Source organism: Varroa jacobsoni, unplaced genomic scaffold (genome assembly GCF_002532875.2).
Source record: "Varroa jacobsoni isolate VJ856 unplaced genomic scaffold, vjacob_1.0 scaffold_812, whole genome shotgun sequence".
In the NCBI taxonomy this organism is placed as follows: Eukaryota; Metazoa; Arthropoda; class Arachnida; order Mesostigmata; family Varroidae; genus Varroa; species Varroa jacobsoni.
The window spans coordinates 262537-281705 of record NW_019213714.1 but is presented as its reverse complement, the minus strand read 5'-3'; the positions used below and the strand labels follow the sequence as shown (position 1 = coordinate 281705).

Sequence of the window (19169 nt, the reverse complement as noted above, 5' to 3'; positions counted from 1 at the left end):
TTATATATCTTCAAGATACATACTTACCTAGTAATATGAATTAAAGAAAATACTAACGGGATGTTTGTTTTGTTATTTGCGGTCTAAAGAAAGAATACTTTGAAAACGACTAGGTAGTGGTTGTGTTTAAAATCGTAGCTGTAGTGCCGATGTGGTTACATTGAATAAACATTACCACCAAAAACGAAACTTCTTACACACACAAATATCTATTTTTATCTATATACAGTTTTAGAAACAGGGCATGTCAAAAAATTATCAATTTAGATGTGTTATTGTGCACCGCTGTATATCGTTGCGATAGACAGACGATGTTCTTAATCAATGTTACATCTTTCACTCGCCGAGCAATTTCACTACCTTACATATTTACTCCATTGAACTAGATATTTAGAGAACTGACGCTATCATTGCTTAATACTAGTTTATTTATCTCGGTGAGATTTTTTGTAGACCAAAGATGCGTATGATAGCAGACATTTTGCTTACCCCGAGGAAGGTCATGTGTAGGTAAAGAATAGATAGGGTGGTGTCTCAAGCAGACTTCTAGCATGCCTTGATTACCTCGCAAGCCAGCCTCACTGAACGGTGAAGGACTGTGACTTCGATTCTAACGCCAACAGCACGTACAACGGTTGGCATACATGCATTGTAAAAGACTCTTTAATGATGGGCAGCTTCTCATTCAGAAACAACGCTTGTTACGTACAGTGATGCCCTCTTTTAAAACTCGGTCGAATTATGGAGGGTGTGTACTTCCTTTCGTGTTGTCCAGGTGGTCGTCTTGTCGAGAAATATAATATAAAAAGCAACGCAACGTGATTTTAAGACGGTGCTAATTAAGTGGAACTCTTAAGAAATTTCAGATTGTATTTAAAAGTGCCACTAGCAGTTTGACGAATATTTGTTAGTCCAAATTTAGGTACTAGGAGGGTAAGTAAAGATAAAAGTTTTCTCAACCCTATTATTATTATTATTATTGTTATCCATTCTCGATTTTTCACCTTTTGTGCTTTCAACCCAAATAATTGAAATACTAATATAAATAATGGTAAAATAACAACTTAATTTAGATAAAATTTCTCAATGAAAGCGCTGCACGAAATAATGAAGAGCATTGCTTACATTATGAAGCTATCAGGTTAAGCTCGGGGGAAACTGTGTTTTTTAGATCTTTATTATGCATTTCGCGCAGATAAACAGTGTATCGCTCCGCATGATCTTGAGATGATTCTAAAATTGAAACGTTCAGGTTTTAAAAGGTCAAACTTTTGGGCTCCGCGCTAGACCTTTGTAAGCTTTAGGTGGCCTTTTTATGAAGTTACTAGAAAACGAAAGGATTTGTAAAAAAATAAGTTGATATTTGATTAATTCATGGTGTAATCTTCGTTGCCTCTAGTCGTGGGAATTCAAAGAAAATTTGGTTTCGGAGGTGATATTCCATGCTACCATCCATCCACTGTTCTGCAAATACATGTCCAGATAGTGAAGTTTATCGTATCCAAAGATCTTGATCTTACTGGGCGCCAAACTCTGCTTAATATCTAGAATGACCGATTGATAGGATTTTAACCAATGTTAAATGTCCTCTGAACTAAGTGTATCTTTATTGTTTTCCGTCCATTTTTAAATATCCATTTTTAACGCTATCTGTATACATGTTTAGTGAGCGACAAAATGGAAACTGCTTACACGGAAGGTTATACTTATCTGGATATAAGGGAACTGCAACTGAAAACCTTCCACGGAACAATAAGAATAAATACAATGAAGCAGTAGAACTAGTAGAAGAACCCAGTGATAGAAAAAAGCTGCACCGGATTTTGGTTTAAAACGCAAGGTTAGACTAAACTGGGAAAACAGAACGAATAGGGTTGGGTTCAAAAACAGGTCATATACGAGAAAATTGTCCTAATACACCTAGGTGCTGAGAAGCATAAGCATGTTGATGCCATTTGTTCCTAAACGGATTATGGGACAAGCACTCAGTACCGTTACTAATTCTGCAGACCCAGTATATATTTTCGCAGTGACAGTGTCTGCGTATCTGATTGAAGCGTTTCTTTTTAGCGCTGATTGCATCATATGTGATGTAAGATTCCGCTCTAGTTAGTCATGAGATCACCACCTGATATATTAAACCAGACCAATAGGCCATCTTTTCCTTGGCGGCTTGGCCGTGATTCCAGATTTCGAATCGGAATCAGCTCGTACTCGTCAGTGAGCCAGTATATCCGTTGAAGGTTTGACAATGTTCTTTTTTATTTCTATAGATCTTCTGTGCTTTCTGGGCATGTCATATTCATGTTGGAGGTATGTTCAGTTTGAAGATGCTTTAAAAACTAGTAAAGCACATGATTGTCGTTGACAGTTTTGAATTCATTATACAGCAGTTGTCTCCTAATTTCACCAGGAGGTAAATATTTTCTAGTCGTATTACGGTCATCCTTTCGGTTATATATAATTAGAATTTAAGTTTCTATATATATCAGTATTTCGAATTCAAGAAAGGGCTGAATCTGTTTAAAAAAATTGCCGAAGGACTTCATTGATTGTTCATTATCAACGTCTGGCTTGATAATAAATAGTAGGTGTATCGGCGAAAGTTACACTTATAGATTCTCCGTAGCGAATCCAATCATGGCAATCACCGGTGGCAGCGATTTTTCTTATAGCTATGATGGCCTGACCCGTACCTTTTTCGCGAGGCATACGGTCGGAATAGGGATTTGCCAGCAGTGTAATAGAAGTAAAAAAAAAAAAACGCAACGGAATGTTTGTCAATGAGATTAGTTTGAGCTTGGTGTTAAACGTGGCTATTCTTTTTGTAATATCGTACTTTTTCGACAATATAATCTTTATAAAACTTTATAGGTCAAGATACAAGGAAAGAAAAACACTTCAAAAGACTGTATAAGGATATATGTAATGTAGTTTTGATGCTTTTTGAGTTGAACTTCATAATTGTTACATACTACCACCACTACAGTATTTATGTACAGGGAGCAAAAGGACAATATCGCATAAAATATTTTTGAAGACCGTTGAACTTTATTTACTTTCCTACAGAGTTGCATGATTCTTAACATGCGTTACGAGAAATAGAGCAAAATATGAATAAATACACAAGCGCAGGAAGAGTGGAGGTGAAGCTCTTCTTCCTGCCAGTCAATGGCAAAGCTGAATCATTCGGTTTCATTTCGGTAGCAGTTGTAGGATGGCTGGCAATAGGTCGAAATCCCTCCAGTTGAAGTTTGTCGAGGAGAGTCTTAAGCGATAGGCTGACAAGTATAAACTGTGCTAGCTCCAAATTTATGGGTAGCATCAGACCACCATGCCATGCTGTTTTTCGGGTAGAGGAACTTTACGTAGCTACCACGCGTGCTGGTTTGTGGGGGATAAACAGCGGCGATCGCTACGCACATTAACACGGCAGTGTAATGTTCGGGACGATAAGAGGTATCCTTTTCCAGTGCATGACATGTCAGTCTTTATAGGTATCACAAATTGTGCTTTTCCTCGTTGATAAATCACCTACATTACGTTATTTTCATTTTATTCGAACGCCCAATGACAGCACCATGCCACAGGGGGTTGGTTTGGGAGTACAATCGTGCCAATGTGCTGAACTGCTATTTTTACTTATTAATTTGATTACAAAATGCAAATAGGGTTCCTATTGCTTTTCTAATTGAATTCGATCCCAACCGTTAGACCCCAGTTTTCCAGTTCTTCTCAGTGACAGATTGAATTGCTATTCAACGTAGGCCAGCTTGTCGTGCAGAAATATGGAGTTCATCACTATACTATAATAATTAAAACGATGCTTTTTATAATATATATTAGTATTCATGATGTCTGCCTATCTGTTTATCAATGGAGTGCATTCTTGCTCTTATTCAGGGGTTATGTTCCTAGCTTCTTAGGGGTGTGTGTATATGAAGTGATAGGGGCTAGACTGGGCTATCTTCCGGTAGATCCTATCCGGCCCCGTAATAGCTCAGTGGGTAACGTATTTGCCAATTGATTTTAAGGACATGTTGTGAATTAGGTTTAAACTCGAGCATAGAAAGACTTCGTTTGCTGCTGGGAGCCAGCTGTCTGATGGAACGCCCAACGACGATATCGGACGTAAAACGCGAAACATAGAGGTTTTATTTCTATCGAATGCAAAGGCTGGGGGCATAGCACTAAACAGTACTATGATGGCAGCCACGAGCATTGCCCTAAGCGTCTCAATACGCTTTGCAGTTTACTAGTACAATTTACTTTTTTGTATGTGAGTGTCCAGTCGATTATTGCTTTAGTAGCAATCATACAGGGCTCCGGTTAACACACACTATTTAAAGTAAGTATTTGTCACTGTTACTCTTACTATTGCAGGAATGGTGAAGTATAGTACGGAACGCTGCGAGGAGGCACCTCGGAATCGTAATGGCTAAAATGAGTTAGCTTTCCGTAGGAGTTTTTACATTTAGGTAGTTTTCCTGGACAATTAATATTTTTTTCATTAAAGTTTTATCAACCGTTTTCCGACATAGTGAAGATGACCAACAGCATTGTCGTTGCACTGTGTGAGCAGGTTATATAAATTAATGTAAAAATACAGATCAATCCACTAAAGTTCACTGCCCAGGCCAGATACAGTAGAACGTTATATATAACCTCTCATTCTGTTGAAAGGTTGTAGTTTGCTTAGAGTGCATTGACAACCGGACGTTTTTTACGGACATTTGGTCTCTAGTTTAAACTTTAAGATATATATTTCTAATCTAAGTAACCTTCTCATTGACCTATTTCCAAAGCTTTCAGCAGTATTCGCAAAAAAATATAGAGAAAGCGTCATCTTTTATTCTACGAAGGAACTGAGAAGAATTTATTTGGGAATCAGTTTTAAATTTGAAATCTTGAAGTTTAAAAGTACACTACATAAGCATCCAATATAGTAGCTATAATAATAATAATGCACTCCATTTTACAATAATAATTATTGTATACTTACTTTAAAAATTAAATTTAGTTTAATTTCAGAAAATAAACGCGGTATAGATACAAACAGGACTTTCAGATAACCCGACCATGACGACTGACAACGAATTCGAGTTAAATGAGCTAGAAGTTTCAATCTTGTCTTCATCCTACGAAGATACAGCACGCAACACACGAAGAGCTATTGAGGATGCCCGATCTCTTGCTAGCGTCCACGTTAGCAAAGGTGCTCCAAACATCTTAATTTTTTGAGCCAAAAAGTCTGCTTAAATGTTTTTTGTGAAAACTCACGGTCACTTTCTAACCTGATGCTGTCAAACAATAGGGGTACCCTTACGCCTTATAACAAACCCGTAAGTAGTTAGTTGGTAAAGCACAGGACATAGAAAGCAGTGCTATGTTGACAGCCAAATATAGTTAAAAGCGTTTTTATAAATTATAAATTTAAATAGCGTAGCAATAATGGCGTATTTTACTATACTATTATACCATACTCCAGTATTTAAGTCTTCCTAATTTTCCGCTATCCCTTCGGGCTAACAAAGAGCAATTTACGGTATAGAGACTTATCGGTTAAGTTACAATAAGCTATTTTTTATTTTTGGTTTAATTTACAAATTTTTTTGTAGAATTATGCACTTTAGCCGGAGTTTAGACTTATTTATTGGCTTTCTATTTTTTCCGGAAATTCAACGATTGAAATTAGGTTCCATAATCTACGCAGCTTAATGGAGCCAATCTTTCTTCAAAACAAAGACCAGTATAGAAATTTGTCCCAATATATTGCACATCTGGGTATTGGGCTAGCGATGACCCATTAGTACATACACGTATTGCATTTATTCAAGCAATAGCTCGATGCTATAGAAATTGAGATTCCTAGTATTATTAACACTCGGCCGCGCTGGCCGCGTGTATGTGTGCTTGAAGTCATTCACGCTCTCAACTAATTCCTGCCAATCCTCAACGTTGTCTAGCCCTCGTAATTCAGCGATGCCTGTTCTATTTTCTCGAACCGGCACCCTTTCTTTACAAGCTTCTTCTAGCATGAAGGCTAAGGGAATTTCTAAAAAGCACAAATGCAATTTTTAAGCGTAATACACATTTAAATACAATGGCCACGGCATGCAAGATTCCTCTGGCGAAAATTAAGTAATCCATAGGGTTTCAAAGAACAGGATATTCGTGATTACGCAACGAATCATCCTGACAAAGATTTCAGCATGTATTGCCCATGTGTGGTTGTTATTTACGTGTATTCAGGCAGATTAGCTCCTGTATCTAGTACATTCAGGATCTACATTAGCTGCTAAATAGAAAAAAATCGTGTTTCTATCACGAAATCAACGTATCCATGAATGGATAAACGTTGTTAAAAAGTCTACGATGATAGCGAGCTTTACCTCATCGATAGACCGTTCAGGAACATCTGTGCGACAGCAGGAACGAGTGGCGCGTATTCTGTGTACAATACTTAACTGTTAACCGATTTGAATTTCTACTTTACGTACAGGTTTTTTTAAAACCTTCCGCCCTGGACATCTAAAATTTATTAGATATAGATAGATTCTCTTCAGTAATTGCCATTCCTACAATAATCGGTGTTATATGTTGTAACTACGCATTGCTTTCGATTCCATTAGCGTTTGTTCAAAATCTTTTTCTTTTTGAGCCAACTTGTGCCGGAGTGCATATATAACTGATTACTACGGTACGTAATAGCCCCACTAATTCTCTTGTTGCAGGTATTTTATGGCCTATGGCAGGCTTTTTGCTGATCAATGCAGCGCTAGGAGCAGGCGTTCTTCATTTCCCATCTGCGTACTTCGAAGCTGGAGGTATTTTACCTGCAACGCTTGTGCAGATTGTAAGTTTGCGACTTCTATGGTGCTCCTCGTCGACGTTTGAAATAATTAGGAAAAGTTATCAGTATACGTACTTTTCGTGATTTATAATTGATTTCTTAAATTGTTTACAGACGAGTATGCAAAATGATGCAATTAAATGAGCATGTCGTGGTTAGAGTATTACGCGATAATGTCGCTAGGTTATTGGTGACCCATTTTTGTCTTCGTTTAGCGTTTCTATGTGGGTGGCTATGCTTCAATCAATATTAGTAAGAGTGCTGTATAACCAATGACTTCCAAAAAATCAGCTTGACACTTACACTGACGGGTAGTAAATGTAACATCGTAGCAACATACAGTTGCCCCCAGCAAGAACGGGTAAGTCTATTTAAGGCTTACAACATAGATGCCTACCAGTAGGCTGGAGTGATGCCATCTTACGGCTTATACCCAAGAGAATAGGCGACCTGCCTGACCCATCTTCTTGGAAATCGATCGCGAAGAAAAGCTGCTGCTACAAACCTTTGTCTCGTTTCATCACATGTCGGCTGAAAAAGTGCTTAAAATCGTTCACGTGCGTCTGCTGTACAGCATAAATTTCGTGCAGAATGTTTTGCCTCAAGGCACGTGATATACTGGCTTAAAAGGTGCGCCGTGTCTGTGACAGGCAAAAATGGGCGCTCTTCGCTGTGTTCGTGAACTGTAGATCTGCATTTGATATGGTTTCCAGAGACAAACATTTTGGGAAAACTTGTAGAATCCGGGGCACCACAGAACGTACTGCATCTTATGAGGGCCGTACGACACTGAGTGTAGATAACGGAGTGGTCTGACTGGAGCCGTTTGTTTAATAAAGCTGCGTTGCGCAGGGACCTGTGCCATTCTCTCTGCTACTGGATGATATACCATTCCGTATTTAAGATCCGGCGGGGCAAGTACAAACGTAACTCTAATTTGATAATTTTGTCACCCTTGAAAGAAATTGGTTTCATAATCAGCAAGCTCTCGTCAGGCTTTCGTGTTACATAAATAAGGCTAAACTATTCAACACGAACAAGACAAATCGTAAAGCTCCACCGTAGTGTTGCTTCCTACACGTTCCATTTAGATAAGACGAGCTTAAAGCACGTGAACGGCTTAAAAAATCTGCGAATTATCTTGCCCACGAACAGCTGAACCCTCGTAGAGTACACTACATACAAAGTGTCGCGAGCGATGGTTCCAGTGCGGAAATATATACGCCCTCGAAACTTTCTTAAAGGCGCGGGTCTGATGTAAAACAAAAGCGATCCTACTTTTTCCTACGAATTCAAGTTGCCTGAGAATCCCTCATCGAAGTAGCTCGAAAAATTTGATAGAGCCAAATTTTCGTTTCTACAGCGCGCCATGAGCTTGAATTGTTAAGAAGATACCTTCTAAGCTATACGGCGTTGTTCGTAGAGCATCCGAAAGATATATTCAAACTCTCCACTATCGTGGCCTATTCGAAGTTTATCTGCATCTAAAGAGAAAGATGGAAGATATCATGTAATACGGGAACTATGATTGACGAAGCCTGGTGGGGGACGACAGGAATGAATCGAAACCTAGTTACACATATTGCACTGCGTGGGTTTTATCAAATTATATGTAGGACAATGGGTTTTCATTTGCTAGGGGCTATGCGTACATGAACGAGTTGCGTGCAGTGTACTTTAGATATTGCACTATAGTATTATTGTTGGTAAGTCTTGCTGATTAGACACACTGGCCTTTTAATTCTATATAGCGAGTTTATACGTCAATGGGTCGATGCTTTTATACAATGTAGTAGTAAACATTTCTAAGAATAATATATATAATAATAAGAAGTATAGTTGTTTAAGCTGTGCACCAGTAGCACTAATTTGCACCACAATTCAAATTTGCTGAATAATTTTCTTTTCATTAGCATCTAATGTTCCTATTGAGTTTGACCATGATCATTTTGGCATCCGTGGCTGACCTGCGTTGCGACAATGCCTACCACGATGTCGTGCGTACGGCTTGTGGACCAGTTGCGCAACGTCTTGCTGCGCTCTCTGTTGTACTTGCCTGCTACGGAGCGTCTGTCAGTTTTCTTGTTATCATCGGTGATCAGTATGATCGATGTGAGTACAACAACTATAATCGAAGGAAGGTTTCTAAGGTAAAAGTGTAGAAAAAAGTCAAGCGAGCGTAAAGTTCCCGATAAAAGCCCTTTGTCGGAATGAAATTTAGCTGAAATGTTACCTACTGTGTTTGTTACTCGGCAATATAAAATGCACTTGACGGCGTTTCTGTCTATTTAATCGTGGCAAATTGGAACCGAGGTGAGTATACACGGCACAAAAGGCGCCTAACCCAAATGGAATAACATGTACAATTTATTGCTTTCTTTTTAGTATTTTCATCATTGTACGGAAGCCGATTTTGCGACGTGTTCTACCTGAGGCGCGAATTCACCATTTCAGCTACCTCCGTTGTTTTTATTTTCCCATTTTGCTTTTTCAGAAGGCTGGACTTCTTAAAATTTGGCAGGCAAGTGAAAAGATAGTAATTCATAACACGAAAAATGCGTATCACAATAAGCCGGTTTTCTCAAAAAAAGAGTTTAGTAATACTATTCAAGTAAGCCAGGACACCCATGCTTATTTTATGTGAATTTTTTTTTAAGCTCACTCTAAAGCAGGCCAAATCTTTAATTTGTACACAACTACGGCTAGGATAAAGGAGTGGCATGTACTGCTGGGTAAGCGTATCGGTGACACCTCAGTCGGGTTTCGCACCGTGACGCACTAGACGAGTGATAGGTGGCGCAAGGGCTTGGAGCTCCTACCCCTGCCTGGAAACGCAACATTTTAGTATTACCTCTTGCTCTATGAGTGTATTCAGGCTGCCTTTCAATAGTCTACTCTTTTTTGTAAGGAGCTCTCTGGCCTGTCCGCGTTACGCCAGTATTTTCGAAAGATACATATATAGTCAAGAAACGAAAATGCATATATGTCGAGACTTTTTTTTATGCTGGCGTTAGAAAAGATTATTTTAGTGCGCGCTAGTATCTTGCATTGCGCTACGTCATAAAACACGTTGTTTTCTACTTCGTCCGCGCATTGCGGGCACATGCAGAAAAAGAGCTTCTCTGTTGGTTGCAAGTAATGTTAAATCTGCCCGTTGAACAGCCGGATCTGTAAGTGCAATAGTTCCCCTGTCGGCTTTCCCGACCAGTTTACAATATATTCGGAACATTGTGTTTTGTCACTGTTTTAGAAGCGTGGGCAGGAATAGCAGTTCATTTGCTGTGCCAAGCCTTCTGTTGTTGTGTAGTTTTAGGATACCATGGAATAGGTGCTGCCTGTATGAGTGCTGCCATCGTATTGACTTCCCAGTACGTTCGAAACACCCTCAGAGTCCGACCACATTAGGTACGTCAAAGGGCCTGCTACGAAAGCTGTGAAACGAGTCCGGCCTCATTCAGGATGGGGCTCCAAACAGAACGATTAACTTCACCACCATTATAGGCAACCTTCTCTTTTCCCCCTAAAACTATTGGTGTTTACCATCATTTCTAATGGACACGCTGACACTGTCATACATTGGCTATCACGTTCTTTACCTGCTTCATGATCCTCGTGGCCCAATCTAACTGGATCTCCGAGATTTGGCATTGTAAGTAATATCCATTCTTTTGGCTTCTACCTAAATTGCTATGTCAGGAGGTTTTTCCCACGTATAGAAACGTTACCTCTGATTTTGCCGGCGCCAGTCTCAGGCCGCCGTTCCTCATCCATATCGCCATGTTAGCCAGCGTTTGGTTTATGCAGCTGCACAGCTTCTTCGCTGTGCGCACTCGTACCGTTATTGTAAAATTGTCCGCGAACGCAATCAGATCCACCTCCCTTGGAAAGTCTAATGGTAGTCCGTCGTACGGCGGATTTAAAAGTAAGCGCCCCATGATGCTGAAAGTCGTTTCTCACTGTCCGCCTACTTAAATGGCCTGAGATCACACATATGATGTACCGGAGGACGTTGTCTTTTCAGATATTCTTCGGGTAAGCGACTTCGACATCGGAACGAACTGTTAGGACCAGATCACTCGATTGTCATTTACCTTTCGGCCTTGAAGACCGCTGATAGTGCTGAGTGCTAACCGCCGTTTCCTGAATCTATCTGAAGCCAACTGTGTAGCTTTGCAAAATATCGTAGCTTAACTTCAAGAAGCCTTTTACTAACAATCTTAGTGGGCGAATGGGACGGTGTAGATTATTACATTTAAGAAAAAGCACAACCTTTCCAGCTTTTTGAACTTGTGGTAACACTTTGTTTTGCATTGCTACTAGTCTGGAAAAAAATCTAAACTTTTAAAAAAGTATGCTAACAGCGGGAACTTTATCTGATCCTGGTCCCTTTCCTGGTATGCGTTTACCGGTTAACTTGTTTCTCTTCACAGAAGGGGTAGTTTTTTTTGCGCCTCGTAGGAAAAGCGATCAAACTTCGTATGAGTGAAGACAAGTGTGAATATTAACCTGCTTTCTCCTATTGTTGTTAGTTGTCCCCTTCTTAATATTCCTTCCAGCTGCTTTATAAGGGCTTCTAGAAAAATGTTCTTATTTTTTTTTTGCAAGTATTTCCTTTTGCCACTTGTCGTTATTAATATGAATCTCTTTTCTAAGGTTTATCCTTGCGTTTATCCTACGGTCATCGATGATTTGACTCAGAAGCCGGACACTTTGGACCATTCAAGTCTTCCTTTTATTTTGTTGTGGTTGGCTTGCTCTTGCTCTATGGCATCACTCCAGCGGTATTTCGCTTGCACTGGATTTCTTCTCCTGTAATGATGGCATGCTCCTCGCAAGCGGCCTCCATTAGCCGCTGAAACAATGGTACGACATATAGCTCCCTACGTCCATATGGCAGCACCCATTTTCTTCCCTAACTAAATATCGGAGGAGAAACTTGCCATGAGCTTACGACGGCAACCTTTTTCGAATTGTCGAAACGTGTCTGCTTACCTGGCTCAGAACAGACATAGCAAATGTGATTGGACGCAATCCTCGAGTGATTCTGTTACGGTCAAAATGGTCCTTTAGCTACCAATTCGCGGCTATCAGCGAACGTCTACCCTGTCAATTACAGAACAATTAGCGTAATCACGACCAAACGTTCAATTTATAATTTCGAATCGAACTCAGCTGGAAATTTTCGTGTTTCGAACACGGCATATGAGACTACCGACACTCCTAAAGATTTCCACAATTGCCAGCTGTCAAGGTGTAACTGACTTTGATCAAACATCCGTAGAAGAAAAAGATCGCTAATTAATTTCCTACATCAAACGTATTTCCGTTATGGCTAATCAAATTTTCTATCCGTACTCGTGTATTGAGTGACATGAACTAGGACAACGTCGTGCCGTTGTTCAATACAAACCTTTTAGAAAAATTGAGGCTTTTTTTTTTTCTAAGGAAGGACCTTTAAACGATTTCATGGCCAAGGTGTATGTTCATTGTGATGAGAACCTTTGAACAAGATTTTAGCGAATCTAGGGATGGCAACATTATGCCATTGACGGCCATTAATATGAGGTCTTCCGAGTGTGTAATATATTATTGCTCTGTTATGATATTGCTAGTACATGGAAATAGGACAAGCGATGCGCTGTCGTTTGCCGAAGTCTCATTTAATGGCGCCTCCAATATGCTTCACCGTCACAAGTTTATTAAGACAGAGTATGTTATATCGATCTCTCACACCGACAATATAGCTATAGAAATGCTCGTTAAATGTTTCGAGTTGTTTACGTGTGGCAGCCGCGGCGAGGGTTCCATGAGGCGGTTGGCTCCCAGTACAGAACCAAGTGTGTTTGTGATCTGATTCGACCCCAGACGACTAAGTGATGATGGCACAACGCTTCAAATCAGATTGATATACTGTTGCTTCTCCTGGCGACTTACCGCTGACCTGACTTCTCGCATCAAAAAGTTATGCAAATCCCTAGACGTATTCATAGAGAGCAGTAAATTCACTCTAGGATAACGAGTTGATACCGTTCACCTAAGCTCAAGATTGGAAGCACTCATTCTCAGTTGCCAAGGTTTTCCAAGTACGTATGGTAAAACTCAAATACGTCTAAGCACTGAGTCGCGAAATGAAAATAGTTTCCAAGCCTTTGCCGTAGGCTTCTGACGACGCTTACGATCTTCGAATAATGTAATTTTATATTTGCTTCCCTTTGTGTATTTCTAGCGCGTCCTTTTCCGCTATTAGGAATAAAACGATAGTGTCTTTCCAAACTGCCTGAGCCCGAATAGACCCGCGATTGATATCGAATATCACACTGCTCACATAAAGCAATATACTGTTCCTTTAAATTAACTATAGAACTGAAAGAACAGTTGTCGTAACTTTTGACAAAATTGCGTACACTTTTACATTTGTACCCTGCTCCAGACACCAGAGCGGCTGTAGATCGACGCAGAACCCTATTGAAAATCTCGTCCAGTGCACTCACCCTGCTCCTACCGCTGCACCAATGACTGGCTGAATATGTATGACAATCCTGTTCCTCTTTGCAACAGGGTTTCCTTTAGCGGCCGATGGCACCCTGTAACGCCCCCGTCCGCCTCATCTGCTTTCAATCGGAGCGCCTGATGACACGCGATCGAAGAGTAACAGTCAAACAAAATGAACCTTTTTAGCCAAGTTCGCATTCAAAAAGCGTGTACACCTTTCCCGTAACTTAATTGGCCGCATGCTATCAATTATCCTTAAGGAATCAAAATATGTTCTCCAAAAACCACTTCTATATTTCTGCCAGGTCCTTTAAGGATGGTGAACCCTAAACGGGCCCATCGCAGCCTTGGTATACAAAAGACTATGCATAGCACATGATAATTATCACTTAGTTGCGCGGGTTTCAGTGTCCATGTTTTTCATTTAGATGAAAACTACCATAGTAGGTGCCGTACTCCGCTATCTGTCGGCGGCGAGACTTCTGAATCCAAGCCAGCATGGCTTCAAAAAAAATAAGTCAGCGCGCATTTAACTATTGAAAATACGCTTACTAGACATTATCACCATGCTGTTTGGGATCTATGCAGCGTTTCCTTCGATTTTTCGTCCTCTTTACGGGAGGGGTCATAATCTACTTATGGTGTTAAGGAGTTTTAAATAAAAGGTAATATTCTGTGAGACCGCTCTCAACCGCATATTATTGACTACGCAATAACGGCGCCGCGGCTCGGCAGTTACTGCAAACCTTCCTTGAATATCTTACTTTTTTATAACTTTTCAAGATCCTATTTTTGTCTAGAACTCGCTGACACTATAATTCTATGCAAATACTCCTGTTTTTCACAGATGTGGTTCCCATTTTATTAAAATATCATCAACCTATTACAAAGTATGCTAGCCATCTTTGCCAAACGTGTAATATAGATGTACCTATGTATTTTGAAAAATTGCCGCGCTGCAAATCATCGAGTCCCTGCAGAAACAAACAGACCTAAAACATGTCGGAAATCGCAGAAGAAAAACGTACTGAATAATTTTTTTTCTGCTGAAACGAAATAGCTCACAAAGTGATCTCTTTAGAAGCGCTCTAGAAGTAGACTTCTGAAAAGGAGAGAGAAGAATGGAATTTGGCTATTCTTAAAAACACTATGAAAATTCACTCTAAAAAAAAGATAGGAGTAGGGTGTATCTGATAATCCAGTGGTAACGTGTTCGCCTGCTGAATTTCGAAACCCGCGATCTTCAAAATCGGGCGTTGATACACTGCGTTTCGTCTGGAAGCTGACTGAAACAATGCTTGGGGGTGGTATTAAGCGGAAAACTCGAAACATATACCAAGTTATTAAAGTCAATGAGAGTGGCTGGTCGCATCATCCGCGCGTCACGCAAACGTCATGATGCTTAACAATGTCACGTTTTTTTTCCCATAATAGCGCAGTGAATAACGTACTTACCTACTAAATTTAAGCGTATATTAAGGGTATAAATTCAAATTGGTTTCGCGCTAGGAGGCAGTCGTCGAAAACACAGCCTAAGCAGCGGACGTAAAATACGAAGAACAGATATGCTATATAATGTTAAAAAAAAATTAAATTTTTGCGAAGATTCATGTCGAATATATTGTTGTAATAATATCCGTGGAACTCAGAGTGGCCGCACTATAAGTAGCGAAGTGAATGAATATAATATAAATTGTGTTGGCATGTCGTGTATTTTACCCTGAGTACTAATAATAAAAATGATCTATAGATAAAAACAAAGAAGACGGAAGCGCGCTAAGTGTGACGGATATGTCGGCGCGTTTTCTTTGGTTAGATGCTCGAATATAGGTTAATAATCGTCCGCTGACGTATTTCAATGGGGCTACTGATAACCCGTCCGTCCTGATATGATATGATATGATGGCTTCCTGTATGAGAGGTTGACGGGGCTCGTGCTCTATACTGTCATGCTGTTTGGTCGTCTAGGAACTAATTGTGCGGCACCAGAAAATGATACTTTAGTCAGCAATTTGCAGCGGACGAAGCTCCCTCAATTTAAGTAGGGACCCTGAATATCAAAGCAATAGAAAGTGTAGAGAAATTAAAGAAAGAAGACCACGTCTTTTTGCCTGAGCGGAAGTCTTGTCCGGGTCTTCAAATATTCTCGTATTGATCGAGGTGGAGCTGTTTGTACGTGAATAATTAAGTTACTAATAGATACCAGGGACAACAGGCTGCCCGACTACTTTGCCTATCAGAAAAAGAAAAAAACGTTAAACAATTAAATTGTGCTGTTTATAAAATCGGCCCATCACTACTACTACGTTCATTGGAGCTATTTGATGAACCAATATCTATCATTATTTTTTTTTTTTTTCTAACTTGTCTAGTTGAAAAGGGTCAGAGAATGCGCCACTTTAAAGTGGAATGTCGGATACATCTTTGCCATTGTATTGTAAGATATAACTATTATCCTGTCTTACAACGATGACAGTATTCTGGGCGTGATGGTAATGGTATATCCAATACTCCTGATCATCCTCGCGTATTGCGGACCGGGGCAAGCTTGGATCGCAGCCGACATAAGACGTTATAAGGAAGCACAGCTGCACAGGTAATAGCGGGTTTAGTTAGATGATTATATTCACTAATATTTGCTATAATAGTTATTTTATGCGAGATGCCTCCATCAAAAGTGCAAATGTACTTGGAAACTAGTCTTAGGGGCTTCAAATAAGGACTTAGAGAAAAATATTTCAATGACTACAGGACGCAGGATCTATTTTTGCTGATATGCATAATATTAGAAAAAGTATAAAAACTGAATATGCTTGATTCGGATTAGTGAAATGTATTCATAGGCTGTATTACTCTGACGAGCCCTTTATAATAACGACATTTTTAACATCTTACGCTATTTGTAAATATGCGATGTTCGAGCATGCAGAAAGCTAGAGAAGATTTAGATCATGAATTCGTAAACAAAGGAGCTCTAGTATTATACTTGATATTTACTAGAAAATTAACCGATATGATGCTGCTCTATCATTTAAGTGAGAAGCATTTATCTTCTGCACAGGTTTCGCTTGTTCTCAGTTCTTCAATGCAATGGCCTATCCTCCATTCACACAGAGACATCCATAGATCGCTGTAAAATTAAGTTACGGATCTGTTATGATGATTTTGCTCTCGAGAGATATCTTAATTTTTATTGTTGCTACTGTAAATCATTTCTGGTCACCTGTTCACAATTTGTATGCTTCTCCCGTGTCCGCAGGAACGTTGGCTATAGCCATGTAATGATTTCCCTAAAGACAGAAGCTGTTTGTATGGTCGCTCGCCATTCTAAGGGGTTTTTTTTTCTCTTAACTCCAACTTGAACCGCAATATGGTTGGCTCTAAACAGCACTGATAGCCTTCCATTTTTCTAATGATAAAGGTTCTCAGCTAGGAGTGCTTTAGAGCTTTTGTCCTCTGGGATTTTAAGGGCACTCCTGTGGGAGCGCTCGGCCTCGTTCTTACGAAACGTCAACATGTATTCGGTGTTGTTGGCATGTGAGTGGCTTTTTCCTTCTCCTAGGAAACATAGCCTGCTGATAAGGTCGTGCTCGTAGTTTTCACGCACAAGGTAATATCCCTTCGTGTTGTTCGCTCATTTTCCCACTTTGGGAAGATAGGAAAAAGTTGTACACAACTTTTTCGCTGTGTGGATGGCTAGCGAACTACACGTTTGGTTTTTAAATTAGTTGTTGTATTCCGTCCCAACTCATCCAATCCATACATCTACTAAGGCTAAGTGATGCATTTCCCGCTACAAGTGCGTGGTAGCCAATTGCTTGGCAAACCCGCTGTGAGCTATTGAGTAGTTATATTAGAACAGATTGAGCAGGCCGAGCGATAGGTTACGTAAATTTGACTTCCAATCAGTAAATACCCGGTGTATAGAATCGAGTTTCAAATACAGGTAAAACAGAGCTTAAGTACGACTACCACCAATGTTCTCAGTTCATTACACCTTAATCCGCACTAATTTTATCACGTAGAAAATTTTGTCCCGAACGTTTTTTTCTGTTGGTTCAAAGACGCTTTGAGGAGTTCTTTGTGATCTTTTTGTTGTGCTTTATAAATGGACAAAACTGCCGTTTGCTCGCTACCTTCTTTTTCCATATTTTTGTCTATATTTCTCGATTTCTTTCAACCTAAAAATAGTGAAAGATTAGCTATGCAGCCGAAGACTACCTTACGTAATAAGAAACTGATAAAAAAACATGCTGAGGATCCGTTAATACAATTAATAATAGCAATTTAATCTTGAGTTAAATAAGTTGTAGTTACGGTAGTTTTAAAGATTTTAATTGTAATACGTAGAGAAAGGAAAAGTACAGTTCATATCTATCTATCTATCTATGCTTTACCTTAGCTGGTTTTCTTCAAAGTCATTTAGCCCAGATTTCCATTTCTGGGTAAATGCTTTATGAAATTAGATGTCATTAATCTGAACCTGATCCGATAAGGTCTCTTTGAGCCTTAATGTGCTTGTGGTTTCTAATCTGAATGTACTCCTGTATTCCTCATTGGCACATAAGGCGAAAGGTCCATTAAGTGGACACTAGGTTTTTTTGCTTATAAATGAATGAACATTAATGATTTGCGGGTGAGGCCTTTATTTTCTATCATAATTTAATAATTCCTTTTGACAGAGCTTAGCCAGTGAAACGCGCACACTGGGTGCCTGGTATTAACGCGCCTCCTAAGTCATGGTGACTAACATTTGTACCATAGTATAATGTGTACATTCCCATTGAAATAAACACGGTGGACTATCGCAGCCTTTGTGATTCTTCACAATGGTTTGTTTATGTAGTTATGAAAGGTCCGCGATGATATGCAGCGAATAACTAGCTCGACGCAAAAAAAAACCTGTTTTGCCTAAGAGTGGTAGTTTCTCACTTTGGTTCTTTCTGAATGACTGATAACCTTCGGCTTTAACTCTATTCTTGATTCTCACATCGTCCATAAACTTGACCTTCGACACCCCCGAGATTAATTCGATTAAAATATAACCCCACTAAAGTGCTTTTTTGAGCGAGGTCTGAGGGTGCTATTTCTCTACGCGATCTGCCGGTGACTACGAGGGGTCCTTCCAACCATATTGCGATATCTTCAGTGACGGCACCAAGTTCAGAAGTTCCGTTAGCGCTTTCTGTTGGCGTCACATATTCCTCGGATGCAGACGCAACCTTTTGCGTCATTTTTAAGTACAATAGCGGCGAAAATTATTTTCACTTGAATATAATTTTGAAAACAATCATCTCTAAGGGCCTACAGGCATAAGTTGTTGTGCATTACGTTGATCATACTATTTCAAAGGTTTTCTTTTTGCCGCTCAACTATTCGTTTGTTGTTAGTATTTATAGTACGTAATATTGACAAGTTATATCTCATCTCAATTAAATTTCATAGTGTTGTGAATGAGATTAGTTCAGCAGAATGTTGCAAGTGAAAAATGTATACCTTAGATACCTTGACTTTTATCTGAAGTCAGTAACCTCTCAAAGCCGCTTAGGATATTTGTCTCTTGTCCGGTGAGGGTTCTATAACTGAGAAAACCATTTAAATTATGTATTACACCTGGGCTGGGGCTTTGCATTGGTGTGGATTCTCATACGAGAGAGAGAAACGACAATTTGTAGTCGGTAAAACTGAAAGGGGCTTGTATAATAGGTAATGCTTAAGAAAAATGAAGCGGTGTATGAAATCCATTTTGCCAAGATGCATTGAGTAAATGAGCTTATTCAAAGCTTATAGCAAAGCTAGGTAAATATGCTCAAGTCATCCTTCT

General features: G+C 39.6%; 1 protein-coding gene across 9 annotated transcripts in view; it reads left to right on the top strand.

Annotated features, from left to right (window-relative positions):
• Positions 1 to 603: 603 nt before the first annotated feature.
• Positions 604 to 19169, top strand: part of LOC111264000 (sodium-coupled neutral amino acid transporter 7) — a 33034-nt gene continuing 14468 nt past the window's right edge. For 2 of the 9 annotated variants that reach the window (XM_022839563.2, XM_022839558.2), the window contains exons 1-7: positions 604 to 933; positions 4384 to 4478; positions 5021 to 5215; positions 6735 to 6856; positions 8767 to 8965; positions 9239 to 9374; positions 15822 to 15941. In XM_022839563.2, coding sequence (XP_022695298.1) covers positions 5080 to 5215; positions 6735 to 6856; positions 8767 to 8965; positions 9239 to 9374; positions 15822 to 15941 — 713 coding nt within the window. In that variant the 5' untranslated portion in view covers positions 604 to 933; positions 4384 to 4478; positions 5021 to 5079. Of the gene's footprint in view, positions 934 to 4383; positions 4479 to 5020; positions 5343 to 6734; positions 6857 to 8766; positions 8966 to 9238; positions 9375 to 15821; positions 15942 to 19169 lie in introns of those variants that run through there. The other 7 variants (XM_022839557.2, XM_022839556.2, XM_022839555.2 and 4 more) reach the window with 7 other exon arrangements.